A 24301-nucleotide genomic window follows, 5' to 3' on the forward strand; every position below is an offset into this window, starting at 1 on the left:
TTTCATCACCCAAACCTCAGTTGAAAGAAGTCAGAACCAATAAAATCATAGTTTGTTCCCTATCGCCAAAACCCCAAGAGACACCCGGGACCAAAAAAACCACAATTTCTATCTTATCACCTAAATCTCTATCCACTGGAACTCAGGTCAACAAACTAGATAATCCAGTTCCGCCAACAATAAAAAGTATAAAAGCCTTGCCTAAAATTAAAATCCCTTTGCCAGATAATGTTCTTAAGGCGAAAAAAGAAAATGATATGTCATTTGGGTCAGAGAGTTTCCCGAAAAATACTGATCCGCATAATTCTCCTAAACCAGCAAGAGAAAGATCTGCATCAGAAAGAGCTTCGCGAGAAAACTATGAATTCACTTGTAAAGTCTGTGGAACCTCATTCGCGAAAAAGGGATTTCTAAAGGCTCACTTTGTCCGGAGACACACCGAGGGTTACAATTTCACTTGTGATGACTGCGGCAAACAGTTCAAACTCAAAGGCGACTTAGCACAGCACATCAGGCTCGAGCACATGGAGCCAGCTAGGGTTTGTGAAGTGTGCGGTTTGACCTACAAAAACAGTTTTTCCCTCTACGTGCATCAGAAATACGCTCACTACAAGGCCAAATTTGAGTGCCAATACTGCAAGCGACGCATGGTCAGCCAGGAAAACCTTGATCAGCACATTGAAGTGATGCATATACAGCCGGGCGATTTGAAGTGCGTAGAGTGCGGGAAAGTTTTTTCGAAAAAAGTCAGTCTCAAGAGACATGTGATGAATGTCCATGATAATATTAAGTCGTATCTTTGTCCGGTGTGTAAGAAGGCTTTTGCTCAAGTCTATCATATGAGGCAGCATCTGCTTCTGCACACGGGCAAGCGGCTCTTTGTTTGCGACATTTGTGGGAAGGAGTTTAAACAGAAACCGGGACTTAAGATCCACAGGAAGAAGGTACATCCTGAGGTGCATTCTCCGCTTCCTATTTTCCGATTAGATCATGTTCTTAAAGATTTTTTGAAGAAGTAACTTACGGGGAATGAGGGATTCGGCCTGGACTTTGATGATATGAGTCTGATGAAGTGTTTTCTAGTTGAATTTATTAAAAGTTTGGGATGCGGCGATGTATTATGTGATGGTGTTTTTAGTGATTTTTTAATCATCGTGCATAAGTTCCTTTATTTTATTTTCAAGAATTTTGGTTTCCACTTTGTCAAGAAAAATTCGAGTTTTTCTGGTGTTTGTCCCTTCATTTTGACTGAATTAATGAAAGCCAATAAGAAAATCCAACTATTCTTGGTCAAGTTTTTTTTTTCGTTGGAAAGATAAAAATTAATTTTATTCTACACTCGAACGAAATGGCCACCTTCTGTCCCTGAAAATAGCATATATATCCTGCAAACCGAATTTGCAGGGCGAAAGTGAAATTAGCGTGGCGAAAGTAAAATCAGCGGGGCGAAAGTAAAATACGTATTTTATATTTTATAGGAAAATGATTTTAATTTGATTTAAAAACAGTTGAATTCAACCAAAAAGGCGAAAAAATAATAATTTTCAATAAGTTACATGAATTTAAAAAAAAAAACGATGAATTCTCAACTAAAATTATGAATCTTCAAAAAAAAATCTTTTCTTTTTTCGGGGGAAAAAAAAGTTTTTTTTTCAGATTGCAATAGAAACCTTTCATAGTGATTGTGCAAATTTTGTCGTTAGATTCTTTGTTTTATTTTCAGGAATTCTTCACATTAACTTGATTATTGGACGTTAAGTAGGAGTTCAAATTAGATTTTAATCTCATTTAAACTTCTTAAATTTAACACTAAAAGATAAAGAAAGAGTTGAACATCCAACCAAAAAGTTTATTTTTTACTAAAAAAATTACTTTTCTATAAAAAGGGTGAATTTTGAAAATAAAATCATAAATCTTATAAAAAATGCATTTTCAGGAAAGGAGTTTAACATTCAATCCTAAAATTTAAGTTTCATTCCAGAAGTTTATTTTTGAACCAAGAAGATTAATTTTCTGTACAAAAAATGAATTATCAACAAAATACATGCAGTTTTCAACTAAGGATATTTTTTCAGTCTAAAATGGAACAGTTAAATTTTCAATAAAATAATTAATTTTCAACGAAAATGTCATTTTTTATCATAAAAGATTAATTTTCTACAAAAAAATGAGTTTTTAACAAAATACATGCAGTTTCAACCAATTACATGAATTTTAAAATAAAAAAAAAGATGAATTTAAACCCAAATAGTTACATTTTAAATTAAAAAAGGTAATTTATCAACCAAAAATTACACAGTTAAATTTAGAGTTAAAGAATTAATTTTGGACCAGATAATAAAACGACTTTTTAATAAAATCGTTGAATTTTAAAATCTATTTGTTTGAAAATACTGGGGTTTTATAACAAAAAAATCGCTTCTTTAATTAATTTTCTTTTTTCTTTAATTTATAAAGTTGGAAATTGAATAATTTTTATAGTAGTATTATTATTGAATTTTCAACTAGAAACGAATCTTCAAAAAATGAATTTTTTACTATTTTGTTCGAAATTAATTTTTTGTTCTATATTTATCTCATTAGTTAAAAATTTGAAAATACTATAATTATTATAATAATTCCATAATAATAATAGATCAATTTTCAAATGTATCGAAAGAGAATTAAAAAGTGAATAATTATTATAATTATATTTTTGTTGAATTTACAACCGAAGAGATGAAGCTTTAACAAACAAACAAAAAATTCAACAAATTAATTCAACCCTTTCCTTAAAAAAATACGTTTTCAATCAAAAAATTCAGTTTTCAACAGTTGAATTTTTTAATGAAAATTAATTCTTTTTACATAAAATTTCAGTTTTAAATTGAATTATTCCATTTTTAGGTGAAAATTGGTATTTTTTAGATCAGAATTCACCTTTTTTACTTGAAAATCCCTCTGTTTTATTGAGAATTCATTTTTTTAGAAAATTAATTGTCTTGGTTAAAAAATCAATTACTTGTTCAAATTTTGTACTCTTTTTTTTGAACATTTTTTTTTTAACTTTCATCATTTTAGTTAAAAATACATTTCTTTGATTGAAAATTTAAGTATTTTGTTAACATTTCTTTTTTTATTTTGATTAAAAATTAATATTTTTCACCGATAATGCAACTATTCCAATTTTTATTAAATATTGATTTTTTTCAAATTCGCCTATTTTTTATTGTTTTTAAATCTTAGAAAATTCATCATTTTTGACTAAAAATGCAAATCTTTGTTTGATAATTGATCAGTTTTTGAATAAGAATAAAAATATATTTTTACTAAAAAAATTAACTATTACATGTTTTGTTAAAAAAAATTCGATCCAAATTTGGAATAAAAATAAATTCAGTTCAAGCAAAAAAGACGAATTTTTAACAATCTGCTACCAAAAATGGAAAGTTAAATTTTCATTTAAAATAATTAAATTCAACCAAATGAAGCGAATTTTCAAGAAAATAGTTAAATTTTTGGTTAAAGTTTTTAAACTGAAAATTACACTGTTCCATTTTTTGTTGAAAATTGATCTTTTTTAGTTGAAAATTCTAGTACTTTAGTAGAAATTTATTTATTTTATCAACAGTTAATTTAAAAAAAATTAATTTTCTTAGTTAAAAACTCAACTTTTTGATTGAAAATTTATGTCTTCTTAAATGTTGCACTCTTTTCTTGAAAATTCATTTCTTTATTAAGATTCATAATTTTAGTTAAAAAATTTAACTATTTTTCTAAAATTTAGTTGTTTTTTTGTGTGTTAAGAATTAATACAAAAATGCTCGTGAATAATTAATATATTTTGTTGAAAATTCTTCTTTTTTGGTTGAATTAGATTGTTTTTGATTTAGGATAAAAATCTTGATTGTTTAAATATCAACTATTACATGTTTCGTTAAGAATTTATTTTCGTCTCAAAATTTTTAATAACGCAAAGTTTAAATCAACCTAAAAATACGAATTTCGAACAAAGTAGTTGAATCCTCAACCAGAAAATGTCAATTTTCAACGAAACAAATTTTTCGCAAAATATTTGAATTTTTAATCAAACTAATTTTCAAGAAAGAGTTAAACAATCAACAAAATACATGAATTTTCAACTAAAATTATTTTAGTTGAAAATTCATATTTTTTAGTTGAAAAAGAACAAGTACTTGATAAAAAAATTCAATTATTTTGTTAAATGTTTAATTATTTTGTCGAAAACCCAACTATTTTGTTAAAGTCTTTTTTTGTTGTGCTCGAAAATTTAACTGTTTTTTTTTTTTTAATTTGTCCTTTTGGATTGAAAATTCATCTTTTATGGTAAAAAAATGTCATTTTCCTTTGTTAAAAATTCACCTCTCTTCTAAAAAAATCGTCTTTCTGACTTGTAATTTCAACTATTTGGTTTTAAATATTGCCCATTTTTTTTGTCGATAATATTGATCTTCTTTAATTAATTAAATTTTATTTTTTGATCAGAGAAGTGTCACGTAATACGTGGAAGCACCCTTTGTTAGTTTAAGTTTAATTAAGTTTACTTTGAGTAATATAAACGAAGAAAAGCATAAAAATGTATCTACAATTTTTGTTAAATAAAAATTTCTATTCACGTATCAATTTTTCTATTCTCTTTAGGATTCTGTTGTTTCTTTTTTTATTTATGTTAAGTTTAATATTTCAACATGACACTTGTCCAGTGGTTTGATACCAGATGTAAGTAATTTTGTAAACATCATCTAGCAAAAGGAAAACTCTAACAAGCTCTATTTCGTGTTTTAGGAAATCTCGTAAAGGAAAACAAGGGAAGCTTCCTAAAGTTTCCAAGTCAAGATCTCGTCTAAATTTGAAGAAGATCGTCTTTAAATCGATTGGCAGTCTCAATGGAGAGCCGAGAATAGTCCAAGAAATAAACTTCGTTCAGGCTTCAGAGAAACGGAAAGATAAGTCAAGAAAAGGCAAAAATTTTAAAGTTTACTCCCTCAATCATCCGTCATCAGCTTCTCCGCCTGGAACTGAAAATAATCTAAAGCCAGAACCGGTTCAGCGATCACGACCTGAATTCGTTTGTTCAGTATGTAATGATATATTCTTCCGCAAAGTAATTCTACAGTCCCATATTGCTCGAAAACACTCTGAAAATTTCAATTTTCCTTGTAAAGAGTGCGGTAAAAAGTTCAAGGTCAAGGGCGATCTCTCAACTCATATGAGGTTTCATCAAGAACCGCCGGTAGTTTGTGATACGTGCGGAAAGACTTACTTGAGCAGTCGCTTTCTTTATTTGCATCAAAGATACGCTCATTACAAAACTGCATTTCGCTGCCATTTTTGCAAGCGATTTATGGCTACTCAGGAGAATCTTGATCAACATGTTCAAAAACAGCATGTTCAAAAGGACAGAGCGATTTGTGATTCGTGTGGTAAAAGTTTCTCGACGTCTGACACTCTTCGCCGACACGTTAAATTTGTACATTGTAAGATTAGATCATTCGCGTGTGAGATTTGTAGTAAATCGTTTTCTCGAAGGTGTGAATTAAGGCAGCATTTACTTATTCACACTGGAAAACGTCTCTTCCTTTGTGACATTTGTGGTCGACAATTTACTCAAAAGTCTGGACTAATCACTCACCGGAAACGCCATCCGGGTGAACATCCTCCATTGCCAATAGTTCGATTAGATAATGCCCTCAGTGAATTTACGCGAAAGTAAATTATTGTTATCTATTGATAAAGAGAGAGGGATAGCGGATTAGTGTAAGTGTGAAGAGTGATCACAGCGCGGCTCTCTCAAGCGGAGGTCCTTGGGCATACAAGCGGAGATCCCCACCTAAACAAGCCGAGATCCCTGCATAAACAAGCCAAAATCCCCACAAAAACAAGCGAAAATTCTCGCGTAAAGAAGTCGAGATTCCCGCCTAAACAAGGGAAAATCCCCGCATGAACAAGCCGAGGTCCCCGTCTAAACAAGTGGAGATCTCCACATGAAAATCGAAAATCCCCGCCCAAACAAGCCGAGATCCCCGCGTGAAAAGGCAGAGATCCCGTCTAAGCAAGCGAAAACCCCCTCATAAACAAGCGGCGATCCCCGTGTAAACAACAATGAGATTCCCGTCTGAACAAGTAGAGATCCCCGCCTAAACAAGCAAAAATCGCCGGGTATTCAAGCGAAAATCCCGCATAAACAAGCGCAGATCCCCTGAGTAAAAAAGCGGGGATAGACAAGCTAGACCAGCGGCAAGCATGCGCGCGCAGGCTGCTTCGCCTCTCCCTCTCTGCCGGGCCGTGTACACGCTTGTCGCTGGTCTTTCTTGCGGATCTCCGCATATGTAAGACTAGCTGCGCTCATCAGCTAACTTGAAACTTGACCTAATCCGCTCTCTAATTATATATTTCAGATATTAACCCGAAAAATTAGGAATCTTGTGATACAAATTCACAATACCAATTTTCAAACTCATTATCATTAATATTTCTAGAAAGTGACCCTTGAATTCTGTGATTTTTATCATTTTTAATTCAATTCGATTTAAAATTTCTTTAATATTTAGTGTTCTAATTTTTAATGGCAAATTGTTAAGAACCTGAAAAAAATCGATATTTCAGGGATTTTTTTCAATTTAGGAAATTTTTTCGAGAGCGTGCTTATTTTTTGTGTCAATTTAAAATTAAAAAACAATAATTCTTTATTTGTAAACGTAGCTTTATATTACTGTAAATAACTATTTGGTTGAACATTCATTTTATTTTTTTGGCTGCAAGTTAATTTCTTAGAAAAACATGGAAATTTCAGGGATTTTTTTTTCAATTTAGGGAATTTTTTTTGAGAACGTGCTGTTTTTTGTCAATGTAAATTTAAATAACAATAATTCTTCATTTGTAAAAGTAACTTTATGTTACTCCAAATAACTATTCGAAAATTCGTTTTATTTCTTTGGCTGAAAAATAATTCGTTTTTAGTAGAAAATTAATTCTTTTTGGAACTTCATTAAAAATACAACTATTGCAGTTAAAAATATTTTGTTGTTATTGTTGAAAATTAATCTTTTTTAACTGAAAATGTAACTTTTCCAGTTGAATATTTAATTATTTTTGTTAAAAATTAGTCTCTTTGTTTCAACATAAATTTTTAAAATTAAAAACTTAACTACTCAATGTTTTATTAGAAATATTTCTTTTTCAGTTGAAAAATTCGTTTTTGCGGTAGAATTTAATCTTTCTTATTGAAGATATATCTTTTTTTTACTGAAAATTAAATTATTACAGTCAAAAATTTATCAATTTAATTGCAAATTTATCTTTATGGTGTTAAGTGTAAATATTTTTTTGAAAATTGCTTTGTGTTTTGTTGGAATTCAATTTTTTTGACTGAAGATGTAACTTTAAGTTGAATATTCAATTGTTTTAGATTCATCGAATAATATGCCCGATATTAAATAAAATAATTATTATTCCTGGGAGGGGGGGGGGGTCTTATTATTCTTGAAAATTAAATTGTCCTGATTAAAAAATGAAAAAGTGTCGATGTCTGCTGGGCATTCTAATCTTTTTTTTTAAATCTTTCAATTTGCAGTGCTTAATCCAAAAAAATTTACCCATAAAGTCATTAAGTAAACAAATGATTTAATTTCGGAAGACTTAATTAAATAATTTTCATTTTTAAATCTTCATCTTCAAAGTAAGAAATAGAAAAATACTGTTTCCAATGCTTGGGAAAATTATTTCAAATAAAAAGCACTTCAACAAAATTTACTGAATTTACTGAAATCAACAAAAATTACTGATAAAAAATGTAAAACTTGAGCTGTTTTAAATCGAACACTTTAATATTCAAATAAGTTTGAAACATTCAACATAGAATAAATTCTGAATAAAGGTTGATAAATTATTGACATTTTCAAATAATAATTTTAAATAAATGCATCAAAATTAAACGATTTTAAATATTAAATTGCTTAATATTAAAAACTTATGATTTGTTATTGTACAATTTCAACCCCCTTAAATAAAAAAATGTTATTTTATTATTATATTACGTTATTGTAACTTAAAATCTTTAATTTTCAGAGGAACACACAAAATATATCTTACACAAAATTAAATATTTTCCCACGCATAATTCATCTCTTCTGACTAAAAATACTATCGTTTTATTCAAAATTGAATTTTGTTGAAAATTGAATTATTTTGTTAAAAAGTCAACTTTCTTTTGTGGAAAGTTCAACTATAGGCATCTTTTTTTTTGTTTGAAAATTACTTTCCTTAACTGAAAATTTACCTATTCTATTTTCACTGAAAATGGCTAATTCTTATTTAAGAATACTTACATTTTTTGTTGAGAATTCATCTTTTTTGGTTGAAGATTGTACTACTTTGCTCAAAATTAATTTTATTAATTGAAAATGTAACCATTTTGTTGATCATTTATGTCTTTAGTCTAAAATTTAATTATTAAGTTAAAAATTATTATTTTTGATTTAAAAACTCGACTGTCTTGTAGAAAATTCGTCAATTTTATCAACTTCTATTATTAATATTTTACATCAGTGGGGGGGGGGGGGGCTACATATAAGATCCATTTTGTGGTCTGCGCGACCGCACTTCCATACTTAAAAGTTAATTACCAATAATCTAAGTCGATATTTATAATGATTAAGAATTTCATAATAAATGTTTATTAATAAATTTTAATAAATACCTTGAGAACGTTGCCTGATGTATTTATATTATTACGAAATAAAGTGATATGTTTCTATAAATTTATACAAGTTATAAATCTATGTCTAATTTTGCCACTGATATTACCCAGAACCTAATATCCGATGTAAGTAATATTTACCAGAATACAACCTGAATAAAATATCGCTAATGGCATGCCCATGTTTCATGTTTTAGGAAATTTTCAAGAGGAAATTCAAACAAAGGATCTCCACATCTTAGCATATTGAAGAAATTTCTTACACGTCCTACCGGAAGCACACAGGAAGAAATTAAAGAAACATTTTTGAAATCTTCCGCGAATATTCATCAGACTATAGATGAATTTTCGGAATTAAATTCGGAACTTGATCCGCTTTTTCTGAATTTAGAAGGAAATAGCGGATTTTTTATTAAATCAGAACCGTTGAACACCATTCAAAATACTGAATCTTCAGAAAAGGAGATAAGAACACAAATAAAAAGTGAAAAATCTAGCCCACTCTCGGTAGAGAATATGGGCGTGCTGATATCAAGCATGTACAAGTGTAAAGGTTGCAGTAAGTTATTTAAACTCAAAGAGATGTTGAAGACTCATTACATTCGTTTACATACCGATATTTATCAATTTCCTTGTGAAGAATGTGGCGAGAAATTCAAGTTCTTTTACTATCTTAATCAACACAGAAGGCTGTGTCATCCAGAAAGTAAAGCGACAGAAGCCTCATCTTCTGGAACATCTAACAGAGATTCACCAACTCAGAATTCTCTTCCGAATGAAAGGGCTTGTAAAATTTGTGATAAGGAATTTCCCAATCCTGCTGCTCTCAGAAACCATCATATTCGAATGCACACAAAGGAATACAAATATCCCTGCAATATGTGTTCGAAAAAGTTTAAGCTTTGTAAGGATTTCAACGATCACAGGAGGCGAGTTCATTCAAATCAGATAGCGGAAACAAATAACTCGAGTAAGGGTTCGGAAGCAAAAAATTCGAGTAATGGTCCGGAAGCAAAAAATTCGAGTCATGGTCCGGAAACGGATCCGTTCTCACTTAGTTTGGAAGGGGTTAAGAGTGGATTTTCTATTAAAGTAGAACCACTCAGCACCAGCCAAAGCAGTGAAAAGCAAATAAAAAGTGAAAAATCCAATCGGCTCTCGATAGAAAATATGGGCGTGCAGATATCGATGATGTACAAGTGTAAAGGTTGCGGTACATTCTTTGCGCGCAAGGATGTATTGAAGGCCCATTACATTCGATTACACACAGATGTTTATCGATTTTCTTGCGAAGAATGTGGCGAGAAATTCAAATTCTTTTACGATCTCAATCATCATAAGAGACAATCTCATCAAAACGAGACACGAGAAGAAATTCCTTCCTCTTCTGCAAAAATGTCAAGTGAAGATTCACTAATGCAGAAGAAGAAAAGGCTAAGATTAAAAACTTCTGATCCGAAAGACCGGATTTGTAAAGTTTGTAATAAGGAATTTCCCAGTTTTCATGCTCGAAAGAACCATTATATTCGAATGCACACAAATGATTTTAAATATCCCTGTGGAATGTGTTCGAAAAAGTTTAAGCTTAGCAAAGATTTCAACGATCACAGAAGGCGAGTTCATCCAAAGGAAAAATTAACAGAATCTCCAGCAAATTCGAGTAAAGCTGAAGAAGAATCTAGAGAAATTAAAAAAGACGTTGTAGTAATTAAAGATGATTCGATAGAAATTGTAGAACATTCTATCGAAACTAAAGGGGATGTTAGGAAGAAAATGAAGGAGAAACTATTTCAGGACTTGACTTGTCACATTTGTGATAGGAAATTCAGCAGATTGCATGCTCTGAAAAATCATAATGTTCGTTTTCACGCAACAGAAGCTCAACCGAACTCGAAAAAGGGAAACCCAAAGATTAAGGAAGGACAAGAGCATCTAGCAAATGAAGCTGAAACTTCTTCAGCCACTGGAATTAAAGAAGCCACTCAGAGAAAAGAATTGTACATTTGTGAAGCCAGTGGTAGGGAATTCGTGCGCAAGGCGAGTTTGCAGATGCATTTCACTCGTACGCACACCCAAGAATATAATTATACTTGTGGCGAATGTGAAAAAGAATTTAGAATTAAGAAAGACCTGGCTTCACACTTGAGGCGAACACATCAACAAGGAATCGGCGGACGAGAACGAACAGGCGAATTTGTTTGTAAAATTTGCGGCATCAAAGTTTTGCGTAAAGGCACACTTACCATCCATCATCTTCGCAAACATACTCATCAGTTTAAATTTTCCTGCAAAGTCTGCGGAAAGAATTTCAAGGTCCAAGGAGATCTTACCACTCACACGAGGCTCCGCCATTTGGAACCGCCGGCAATTTGCGAGGTTTGCGGCAAAACTTGCAAGAACAAACATTCCCTTTATGTCCATCAGAAGTATACTCATTTCCAAACTAAATTCCGGTGTCCCTATTGCACGAGATGCTTTGCTTCTCAAGAAAATCTCGACCATCATCTCATGTCCCATGAAAAGCGGGAAAGACTCACTTGTTCAGAATGTGAGAATACTTTTGCGAGTAAAACTACTCTGGTGAATCATATTCGCTGTGTGCATGCTGAGGAGAAGACGTTTGCTTGCCAGGTTTGCGGGAAATTGTTCCCTTTGTATTCTCGACTGAGGAAGCATCTCATCACACATACGGGCAAACGGCTTTTTGTTTGTGAAATATGTGGGAAGCAATTTAAGCAGAAACCGAGCTTGATGAATCACAGGAAAAAGAAGCATCCGGGTGAACATCTACCCTTGCCTGTTATTCGATTGGATAATATTCTTAGCGAATTTATCCAGAAATAAAGTTGGGCAGAGGTTCAACTGGTTTTGTGGGTGATATTTTTTACTAGGAGGGGGAAAAGACTTTTCTCTTGATTCCACTTATCATTAATTTCACTGGTGGAAATAATAAACACCATTTTTTTTTTACAAAATACAGGGAAACCCGGAGTTAGTGCCGGGTTTGGGACTGAGGGTGGGAGCACCATCTCCGGGTTTCACTGTAAGAAGAAGCAGATTAGTTTAGTCAGTAGAATTGTTTTGAAAAAAAAGTATATTATGAATTATTAGGAGTGAAAATTTTTTCAAATTTGATTGATTTGCAATATATCATTTCAGTTATTTCCAATAATAATAGGTTATTGTTAGATTTCTCTATATTTTATCATAATAATGTTAAAAATGAGGATGTGCAAAGAAATATATAACAAGTATAGAAAACAGCCGTTTATACAAAGATTTGTATTTATGTTGATTGAATAAACGAATTCCGTTTGTATTAACCAGGTTAATTAATTTTATTAATCAATTTCGTTGATAGTAGCAAAATTTTATAAGTGAAGGTATTTTATTTTTTATAAATTAGATGTCTCTTCAGAAACTTCAGAAGATTTTTAAGGTAAGTAATATTTCTTAATGTAGATTGAGGCAAATGTAAACTTACTAACATAATCTTTTCTATTTTAGGTAATTCTGTGGAATTGGAAACATTAATATTGGTTATAAGCAACCCTAAAAATCAACAATTCGAGCAAAGATCCGAAAAAAATCGAGTAATGGTCCGGAAAACAAAAATTAGAGTAGTGGTCCGGAAAAAATCGAGTAATGTTCCGGATTCAAAATTCGAGTAATGGTCCGGAAATCAAACATTCGAGTAATGGTCGAGAAATGGATCCACGGTCCACTCAGCATCAGCGACAGCAGCGAAAAGCGTGTGCCTAATATAGATGTATTAATTTTCACTTGTAAAAATATCAAGACAATAAAAAATATATTTAACTAATTTCCTGTTTAAATTTCCTGATTCTCCTTCCCTAATACCTAGCTAATAAGAATAATAACTTATTTTCTCTTCTGAAAATAGTCCTATATAAATATTGTTTTCTTTTTGCCTTAAAAGACTACGCAAATTAGATAAACTCTTGGATTTAAATGAAAAACGAGCCAAAGAGACTTAATCCAATTTGTCTGTGTCTATTTTGGTTTTATCTCATGTAAGTAATTCTGAATATATTCCATCCGAATCATGGAACTTTAATAAACTGTGTATATTTCCTGTTTTAGGGGAATTTCCAACGGTGGAGTAATGAACTTTGGTATTCCAAAGAAGCCCAAGTTCGTGATACTAAAGTTCCCGAAGAAACTTATACCATTAAAGGACCAAGAAGAGGCCGAACCAGAAGAAAAAACGATCCTCCTCAATGGAAAGCAGCAGCAGGAAATTGAGATGAATGACCGGAACTCCTGCGATCACAACTACACGAATATGCCTTACTGGTTGAAGGAAATAGAATCGGATTCCTGGTCGACTGCCGAAACCAGTGTGATGTCTCTTTCTAGTGATCCTTTCGGTATAGACGAACACATCAAAGACTTCGATAATCTAGATGACCGAGAAGATGCGACTGAAGACAAGAAACAAGATGCCAAGAATACCAAGCAATGTATCAAACTATACAGTAAAAAAGATGCCAAAGAAATCTGCCAGGAGCCACCGACTGAAGAAGATAAGTTCGAGAAGAAGAAAATACTCCGAGAGATCAAAAGGGCGGCCTTGAAAAGCGGCGATTTTTCCTGCACTCTCTGCGGGGTCAAGTGCACCCGAATAGAAGCACTAAATGCCCATCTGATCCGAAAGCACACCAAGCAGTGTGAGTTTCCCTGCAGAGAATGTGGAAAGCAATTTAAGCTACGAGGCGATCTCACAACTCACACGCGACTCCATCATCGAGAGCCGGCTGTAAATTGTGATATTTGCGGGAAGGAGTTGAGAAATAGTCACTCACTGTATATGCATTTGAAGCACAATCATTACAAACCCAAATTCAAATGCACTCAGTGCAATAAGCGCCTGACAACGCAGGAAAATCTCGAGCAGCATATGCTGACCCAACATATCAAAAAGGAGAAATTGGTTTGCGAGGAGTGTGGTAAAACCTTCGCGGAATTTTTCGACCTTCGGAATCATGCGAGGACTCATACGGGTGACAAGCCTTATTCGTGTTCGGTTTGCCAAAGATCTTTTGCCCGTACGAGTAGTCTCACGCAGCATCTTCTCTTGCACACGGGAGCAAGACTTTACGAATGTGATATTTGTAAAAAGAGTTTTACTCAGAGATCTGGACTGACTTGTCACAGAAAATGGCATAAAGGTCCGCTACCACCTTTGCAGACTATGCCTGTCACTGATATTGTCAAGGAACTTATTAGGCCTATTTTGTGCGACTGATTAGGTTTAGGGATTTACTCTACGTTTTTTGAGATTTTTTTGAATATCATTTTGATACCTGCGTGTTAAGAAATTTCATCAGAGTGTAGTTCGTGAACTCTGGCGTTGATCGTATTCAAGAATCACTGGTTTTTGAGTTGGCTCTTCGTTTTATTAGGTATACGAGCCAAACAGTAGACGTGATTATTAACTAATTTTCTCTGGTTTAGTGCATTATTATGAGTTATTTTTAAGTCACATGGAATTCCTTTGAATTCTTTAGATTTGTTTATGTTCTTTAGCATATTTTTAACTTCCTTGAAATATTCTGTATTCTTTTGAATTTTCTGGATTTTTTCACTATTCTGAATTCTATGATTTTCTTTAATTCTATGATTTTCTTCAATTCTCGGAATTTCTTCAATACTCGGAATTGCACGACTTCTCTGAATTCTACGACTTTTTGTAATTCCCGGAATTACGTATATTCTCTTAAATAAAATAAATCTATCGAAATCCTTTCTTTCTCTGAATTTCTTGAATTCTTTGAATTTCTTCAATACTCAATTTCTTCAATTCTCTGAATTACAAGAATTGTCTTAATTCTATGACTTATTTGAATTTGCTGATTTGTATAGATTCTCTAAAATCAAATAAATCAATCGAAATTCTTCCTTTCTCTGAATTTCTTGAGTTGTCTGAATTTCTTGAATTCTCATAATTCTACGACTTCTTTGAATTTCCTAAGTTGTCTAAATTCTCGAAAATCAACTAAATCCATCGAAATCTTTCCTTTCTCTGAATTTCTTGAATTCTCTTAATTCTACGACTTCTTTCAATTTCCTGAATTGCCTACATTCTCTAAAATCAATTTAATCTATCGAAATCCTTCCTTTCTCTAAATTTCTTGAATCGTCTGAATTTCTTGAATTCTCTTAATCCCACGACTTCTTTGAATTTCTTAAATTGTCTGAATTCTCTGAAATCAAATAAATCCATCGAAATCCTTCCTTTCTCTGAATTCTTTAAATTCTCTAAATACCTGAAATTTACTATAGAATCCTTAATTTCTCTGATTTTCTGACATTTTTTGAAATACTTCAATTGTTTGAGTTCTGTCAATTCTTTAAATTGTTTTAATTTTATAAAATCGATTAAATTATCTGAAATCCTTGAATTCTCTGAAATCAATTAAATACTCAGGAATTTTCTAGAAATTGTCTTGATTCCATGAATTTTTTATTTCTCTAAATTCTCTGAAATAAATGAAGTTCTCTGAAACTTCTAAATTTCTAAAATTCTATGATATCGTTTAATTTTTTTTTAGTTTTTTAAATTTGCCTAATTTATTTAATTTTCCGAAAACGATTAGAATATCTGAAATTAATTAATATTAATTAATTAATAATTAATTAATCTTCACTTTTCTGGATTTTCTAAATTCCTTAAATGCCCTGAATCCCTGAAAATCTTTGAATTTCGCTGAGTTATATTAATTTTTTTAATTCCTCAAATCCTCTGAAATCCACGAAATTCTCTAAAAGACATGAATTTCTTCTAAATCCTTCGTTTCTCTGGATTTTTAAAATTCTTGTCATTTTTCTCAATTTTTTAGAATTATTTATATTATTTTGGAAGTGCTTAAAATTTCAGGAATTCTGCAAATTCAGGGAGTTAAGAGGAATGAACAAAATTACAAGAATTTAAGGAATTAAGAGAATTCCAAGGAAGTTAAAGAATTCGAATGGATCCAAAGGAATTTGAGGGAATCGAAGTGAATTCTAAATAATTCAAAATAATATACCAAATCAGAAAGATCAACGCCAGAGTTTGAAAGTTTTAGTCGTACACACAAAAAGATGTTTTTTTTTGTTTTTTTTTGTTTTTGGTTTTTTTTTTTTTTTATATCTAGATATCAAATTATTTCAAGAGATTGATGAGAATTGCGTTTACACTCGTTGATTTATTGAGCCAAAGCATATACCTAAAATAAATTTTTTTTGAGATTAGTAATAATACTAAGAAAATCTATAAACCCATGTTTAAAAAATGGGTTTGAGAAAATCATTCCATGGCTCGGACTTTTGGTAAAGAACTTCAATTAAAAATTAATTAATTAAATTTTTATTCAAAATTAATTTTCAAAGATTTTCTTTATCTCTGCAAATATTAAAAATCAGAATATAATGAATTCAATTTTATGCGATTATTCTTCCATGATAATTTTGTCTGCCTCAAAGTGTCTATTTTTTGTTGTTGAATTTAATGATAATTTTATTAAATTCTATGGATTTTTTTTGTAAACTGAGATGTGACTTTTTCTTTCTTAAAAAAATTCCAAATTGGTGTTCATTTTTTTTTTAGACATTTCATGCGAAGTGTATGATTTTTTTTAACATTCTAGTCGATCTAAGACTTGTGATTTATTTTATAAGTTTTTTTTTGAATTCATGCCACTATTTTTTTTATTTGTCAAGTGAGTCCGGGCCCTGCCATTCCAAAAAAATAATGTTAACATAATATTTCGCAGTTTATTAGTCTTCCTGCGGGTATTAAGGGGATCCGCCCACAGTGGATAATCATTAATTAAGAGCACAAATAAAAGAAAAAATAATTAATTTCATAAATTGGTATTTTTAAATAATGAATATCTACTCTAGGGGACTTACCTCTACAACTAACTTTTAAATAAATAGAAGTAGAACTACAAAAAGTTCAGATTGTGCAATTCAGGAATTGAATTCCGGCAGTATAATTTTAAGAAGTGTTTTTTGAAAAATCGCATATCGTTAGAGTTAAAGAACTCTTGATTCTAGTATTATTAATTATTAAAAATTGTTGTGTTTATATTTATGAAACTCGACAGTATTTTAATTCGTGCGGATCTGAAATTCAATCTTTAATTTCTATTGACTTAACAAACAAACAAATGGGTCCTAAAAAAACGAAAAAAATAAAAAAAATAAGTACTATATACTATTTTATAATCTGCTATACTTCGTACTACATCCATTATAAATAATATTAACTTTGTGAATCGGCATGCTTGGTTTGAATATTTAATTAATCGTGAAAAAAATCATGGTTGTAGCCATGATTTTTTAAGAAGAATTCAATTTAATTATAATATTGATATTTTTTTTCTCACGGCCTTTATGGGTTAAATAAAATAATTAAAACTTACAAATAATATACAATTTTTCATAAAATTAAATGCTACATCGTTCGATTTTTTCTACAGATATAAACTAGTCGGAATAAAATAGCGTGTGGAATTTCCAGTATTTCTAATAACATAACATTTTTGGTATAAAATTAAAATATGTAGAATAGGGTGGTCCAATTTTTTCCCTTTAATTTTCATGCATATTGCCTCTAAATTTCTTTAAAAAATGCGTTAAAAAATTTATGTTTAGAGGTTCCGCAATTTAAGGGTTCCGCAATTTTATTCAGAATCGCCAATATTAGGTAAACCAAGTGTTTTTTAATACAAATTCTTTGTATTACATGAAAAAGTACTTCCTGCTGATAATTCGATATTTTAATCAATTTTCTAAATAATTTATTATTATTTGTACAACATTCTTTTTGAATAATCTCAGAAAGCTGAATTTAACAAACATAATTGTTTTGACAAAATTATTATTGTTTATAAGTATCTTCTCCTACAGTAATTCTAGATATTTACTGTCTTTTTTACAAATTTTTAATTTCTTGTCTGCTTTTTACTTAGTGAACTAATAATTAATGCAAAATAACAAACACAATTGTTTAAACAATTTATCATTGTTCTTTATTATTTGTTCTTTAAAGTTTCAGATATTAATTAAATTTTCTCAAAATCGTAGGTTTGTCTGGATTTTTTAACTCTCTGAATTGTTGAATTTTATGACTTCGTTGAATTCGCCAAAATCCAGGAAATTCTCTGAGTTCCTAAAATTCTTGTAAACCCTTGAATTCATTAAATTGCTTTAATTTTTAGAATTCGCCTTGAATTCTTTCAATTCTCTGAATTACTCAAATTCTGCAAAATTCTTGATTTCTCTGAATTCTTGAAATTCTCTTAATTTTCTAAATTCCTGAAATTCTCTCAATTCCATATATATGTTTTTTTAATTCTCCGAACTAGCTAACTAATATAATTGTTTCAATCATTTTTTTCTTAAATAATATTCTCTTTGAGTAATGCTAGAAAGTTGTGGGTTTATCTGAAATTTTCAGCTTGTCTTTAACTTTTTCGACAGGAATATATAATAAATATTAATAACAATTTCAAGAAAAAGGCTCTCAATAAGTATCTACTTTTAAGAAAATTTACATTTAATATGATTGATGCAGAAAATTTAAAGAATATTTGAAACATCCTTTTTATTTCAGAAAAATATGTTGACATGAAAAGAAAGAGATTGTTCAGAAAATGATTCTTTTTATTGTTTATTTATTATTTTTTAATGCTATAAAGCCAAGCCAATTTTTTAAATTTCAGAAAAAAATTTAAATTTTTTCGCAAGCGTCTGAGAGAAGATAGTTTTAACAATAATACATTTTTTAAACAATTTTAACTAGCAATAATTCTTACCTCACTAAGTAAAAAGTGAACAAAAGGTAAAAAAATTCAGAAAAAAACGCAACTATTTAGAATTAGTATATAAGAAAAAGTTGAAAATTTTAGGAAAAAATCGCAACTTTTTGATATTATTTAAAGAGAATATTATTGTAAATAATTACAAATGATTTAAACAATTATTTCTGTTAAATTTAATATATTGTTGCCTCGCTCTAACTGAAAAGTTGAAATTCATTTGAGTAGTAGTATTTTATATATTAGAAACAATTTTAATTCTGTTGTGGGTTCGAAGAACATAATACAAATTATTTATTATTTATTGTTGATATATTATTACTTTTTTACGATTCTGAACTAAATTTACAAAAATACCTCTTTTTTCTGATGAGAGAGAAAACCTTTAAATATCATTTTTTGAACGCATTTTTTTTAATTGAATAAAGTAATAATATTTTTTATGGAGGAAAAAATTGAAAAATATTTTTTTTTAAAGTAAAATAGAAAGGCTTCATTTTTTGGTTTCGAATAAAAATTGGCTGCGATATGCATAAAAAATTTTTTTAATCCAGTCTATTTTTGGACCTCCCTAATGCAGAACCATATAGTGAGAATAATTTTTAAAATTTTTTTAATTTTTTAAGTATAATGTGATCAGTTCCCTTCAGCTCGAATGTACGCAATGATTGTAAAACGAACAATATTGTGAGTATTAATATTTACAAATAAATTTTTATGTTCAAAAACCATTCTCTACTTTTGCGAAATTTAAATTGAATGTTTTTTTACCTCCATATAGATGAAAATCTGTTTTCAGAGATTAAAGCTTTCCGCAGTAAGGTGGGTCAAAAAGTAAAAACTGTGCACAAAAATTACGGCTAATTTTCTCTCAGTGATAATATACAGTTAGAAAGTTACATTTTTGTTGGATTTTTGGCCCACTTTGTAAGATTGCAGCAAATTGGATTGAGAAAAAAAACCTGAAAAGGATTTTTATCAATCAAATTCTTTAGTATTGTTATTAATTTATGGTGTTTTTTTCAGGATTATGATTGATTTTAAACACCAACCATTACTCCGCATTTTATGTTTACACGAAACCATCACATTTAAAAAAACGCGTGCAGATCGTGTTTGATAAACTTTGAAGCGAATCAGAATATACAAATTTAATAAAATAATAATAAAACTTATAATGTTTCAGGTTGCACAGAGTAATGGATGATAATCGAGGGATATTTTTCTTTGGGAAAGAATCTGTAATGATGCGAAAGTGGCAGATTTTGGAATTTGATGATAAGCCATATTATGCCTTCGTGCCTGAAAATGAGACTCCTCTGGAAGAAGATATGATACCCGAGTACCTAGAAAACCAAGAAACAAACGACTATGGTAAAAAGATTGCTAAAATCGAATACGAGGAAATGTCTGATAATTACAACGAAGAGGAATTTGATTACAGTAATGAGCATGAGCCATTAGAACGAGCGGAATATCTCGAAATGGAGGACATAAAGCCGATAACCGGAAATGATTCCAACAAAGAAAACGAAGAAGGCGCTTCCTTTGACTATCAGATGAAACTAAGCAGCATCGAAAAACTTGCTCAGAATCCCTTAGACCAAAATAAATTTCCAGAAGAACCTGAAATCGAAGCTGAGAAAGATATAGAATATCTTGACGAAGAGGAGCTTTCCGACTCATTTTTAGAAGATAAATCTTCCATCTCAAAGATAAATGATTCGCCTAAATTTCAGAAAACCATGACCACCTCAACTGCCTTGAAGTGCAAGGCATGTTCCGAAACTTTTGGGTCCAATCTCGCTTTCAGGAAGCATGTTGCTTGGGCCCACAAGAAGAAGGTCTGCATTCAGGAAAACGGGGCTTACATCTGCTCGGTCTGCGATTATCGGACACTGAAAAAGAGTTCCTTCGCAGCCCATTTGGAAAGGAAGCACGAGACCTGGACTACAAAAAGACCCAGCAGCCTATTTTTCCCCTGCGCTGCATGCGGATTCGTCTGCAGTTCCAAACACTCGCTTCAATCCCATTTTATTCGAAAACACACCGACAAGTTTGAGCATCAGTGCAAGTTCTGTGCAAAAAAGTTCAAGGTCAAGGGGGATCTCACGAATCATGTGCGATTCCATCACAAGGAGAAGCCAATCAGTTGCGACGTTTGCGGGAAGATCTGCCAGAATACTGGATCCTTGTATGTTCATCAGAAGTGGGCGCACTACAAGCCAAAATTCGAGTGCCAAATTTGCCATAGGCGGATGGTCACGCAGGAAAATCTGGATCAGCATTTGGTGATGCAGCATGAGAAGAGGGAGAAAATCGTTTGCGCTCAGTGCGGCAAGACCTTCACGAAGAAGGATTCCTTCAAGAGACACATGGCCGTACACACCGGAAGCAAGCCACACTCTTGTGTGATATGTCCGAAACATTTTGCGCGTCGGTCCCAGCTGAGGCAGCATTTGCTCATTCACACGGGAAAGAAGCCGTTTGTTTGCGATATCTGCGGCAAGGGCTTCACCCAAAAGCCGGGACTTATCTGCCACAGGAAGATACATCCTGGGAATCATCCTCCTCTGCCGGTTATGCCGATTGGAGATTTGGTCAAGGAATTCACGACAGAACATTTGCCGAATGATGTTCGGGAAACTGAAGATGATCCGGATTTCATGGATGGCGGGGAGATTCTCCAGGGTGAAGAGATTCTTCACAGTGAAGAGATCCTTCATAGTGAAGAGATTCTTCCGGGCGAGGAGATTCTTCATGAAGAGATTCTCCAAGAGGAAACTGCCGACGGGGAGGAGATTCTTGAGGATCAGGAATTTCTGGAGAGTCAGGAAGTGTTTTACGAACAAGAGAATCAGGACGAAGAATTTGATGTCGAGCAAAAGTATCATGTTGATCAGCAGTTTCTTGATGATCAGCAGTTCCATGGTACACTAGGTATTCAAGAAATTGGAGAGAGCCAAGAAATTGAAATTGGTCCTTGATCTGAGTCGTTCTGAGTTTAGGAAAAGAATTGATTCTTATTACTTACATTGATTGTTACATAGAGGCTATACAATTTGAAATTGAATCTAGAGGGAAGTGTTAAAGGTCGATTTTTGTTAAGAAAAATTATATTTATTAATCGGGCTTGTGCCTTAGCAACAGAGAGAGCGGGTGAGCTCAGTCTGAAGTTGCGAAGAACCGCTGCATGGGGAAAGTGGTGGGAGAGCGTCGGATGTGGCCGGCGTGAGTACGCTCTCCCGCCAAAATCGAGTGCCGACCTCAGGCTCGCCTTCTACCGCCGCAAAGGGCGAAGTGGTGGGAGAGCGCGCTCGCGCCGGACACATACGGCGCTCTCCCACCACTTTAGACTGAACTCGTCCGCTCTCGGCTTACCAACGAGAAGTATTTTCCAATTATTTAAGATTTTTTGCGAAGAGTTTACACTTTATTTTTTTTTAATCCGCTAGTATAAACTAGGGACTCTTTTGGGACTTTTAAATCTGAGAAGAAATTGAAAAGTTTTGTTTCAGAAGCATTTTTACCTTGCATTTAAGATCAGAATTATTATTTGAAAAAGATGGTAATGACAGTTTCTGTTTAATATTTCAAATATTTGTAAATATTTGTACTTTTAAGATCAAAAATAGGTATTGTAAGTCGACTTTTTTCGTATAAATTTGTTATACTTGTACAGATTAATGAAATTATTTTCGTTTCGCTGGATAACGAAATTCGTAAAGTTTATTTAAGAAACGAAAGACCTTTTTGTAAAATTTGTGTGAAATCTCGTTTTTTTTCGTTTTAATTAAATGTACAAATATTTTTGCAAAAACTGTACATAAATAAATAAATATTGTAAAAAAATAGTGGATTTTGTTTCGAAATGTGCATTTGATAGTTTTTCTTCAGAACACTTTTTATTTTTTATAACAGGTGAATTTTCTTTTTAAGTAATTGTTCAATCGCCAGAAGATTTTTATTCTATGAGGAGCAACACGCCATTCCTGGAGAAGAGTTTTAAAAAAATTAGAGAAAAATTTTAGAAACCAATTCCGAGATAAGTACGTGTATTTTTTTTTTTTTTTAATCATGTCGAATTTCATACTAATTTGTATTTTTCTTTTTTAGAAAAAAAAATCCAGTGGGCCTGCATAGAGAAAAAGAGAAACGAAATCGAAGAAACTCAAATTCGGGTCTAATCAAGAACATAAATCAACTAAATTCAGGTCAGAGATCCTATCTAATAAAATTTGTTCGAAGATTTCAAAATATGTCGAAAAAAATTTTAAGAATACTTTGAATTATTTCAAAAGATATTTCTGTTTTATAAGTTTTGAAGAGGTTCAGAAATAGTCTTAAATTTGAAAAAATTTCTAAATTTTTTAAAACAAAATGTAGGTTTTTGAAGGTTTGCAAAAAATTTTGTAAGTTTTTTAATGATTTTAAACGGTTGTAAGAGAATTTTATTTCTTAAGAATCCAAGAAAAAATGAATTGAATTTTTATTTAAAAAAATTAATATCTTTATTTTTTTTTAAATTGATTTTATGAAAATCTTTTAAAATGTTTTTAAACATGACATAGAAAAGGTTCCCAAAATTGACAGAAACACATCTGGAAGATTTTACGACAATTTTAGGAATAATGCGAATCAGTTAAAAAGATATTGTGGAATTTTGGAAATTTTGAAGAATTTAAAAATATTTTAAAACTGAAAGATTCTCGAACATTAAATTTTTTTTTTAATTTTTCAAAAAGTCCTTATTATCGAGAGACCTAGAAATAATAGTTTTATATGACCTTGAAGCAAATAAACAACGAAATTTAACAAATAAATAGTTATTCGAATTTTTTTTATTAAAATGATCTTTTTCGTCAAATTATAATTTGACTACAATTTTTTTTCTTTTTCAAAAAAAAATCTTTTTTGAGTTGAAAATGGTACCATTTTTTGAAAATTCATGTTTTTGGTTTAAAATTGAAGTTTCACTCAAATTATAAATATTTAACTGTAATTGATGAATTTCTAAATTAAAAAATGAATTTTCTAGAAAAAAAAGTTTAATTTTCATTCAAATAGCCGAATTTTCAACTAAAAAATATGAATTTCGACAACAAAAATTAATTTTAAAAAATGTCAATAAAGTAATTCAATTTTTCAACAAAGTGATATATTTTCAAGGAAAACGATGAATTTTCAACTGGATTACTTGAATTTTGAGCTACAAAAAATTAGTTTCCAAATAAAATTCTGGGATATTGAACTGGAGTGGTTAAATTTTCATTAAAAAAAAAGAAAAGAATTAAAAATATATAATAATAAAATATTCATATAAAATTATGAATCTGAAACTAACTGAATCTGAATCTGAAACTGGAAATTTATTTCTGACTAAAATTTTAGTATATTGTACTAGAATGGTTGAATTTTCATTTAAAAAAATGAATTAAAAAAAAATTTTAGAACAAAAAATTGAATAGTTAAATTTTAAGTTAATAAAATTAATTTTCAACCTACAAGATGACGTTAGAACTAAAATTATGAAATATTTAACAATAATAGCCAAATTTTCATTTAAGAAAATTTTCAACCAAGAAAAAAAGAATTTTCAACAAAATAATTAAAGTTTCAACTGAAATATTTGAATTAATTATCTGAAAAAATAAATTTTTAACCAAAAATTGAAGAGTTAAACTTTGAGTTTTAAAAAAATTAATATTTAACCAAAAAGGTGAATTTTGAACAAAAAACGAATTTTCAACTAAATAATGCAAATTTCAACTGG

General features: G+C 30.8%; 1 protein-coding gene across 1 annotated transcript in view; it reads left to right on the plus strand.

The window, feature by feature from the left end:
• Positions 1–24301, plus strand: part of LOC117181069 — a 187425-nt gene that overhangs the window by 106792 nt on the left and 56332 nt on the right. The window contains exons 5-6 of the mRNA XM_033373637.1: positions 19715–21513; positions 21673–21831. Of these exons, the coding sequence (XP_033229528.1) occupies positions 19715–21513; positions 21673–21831 (1958 nt within the window). The remainder of the gene's footprint in view (positions 1–19714; positions 21514–21672; positions 21832–24301) is intronic.

The sequence above is a fragment of the Belonocnema kinseyi genome, chromosome 10 (assembly GCF_010883055.1).
Source record: "Belonocnema kinseyi isolate 2016_QV_RU_SX_M_011 chromosome 10, B_treatae_v1, whole genome shotgun sequence".
In the NCBI taxonomy this organism is placed as follows: domain Eukaryota; kingdom Metazoa; phylum Arthropoda; class Insecta; order Hymenoptera; family Cynipidae; genus Belonocnema; species Belonocnema kinseyi.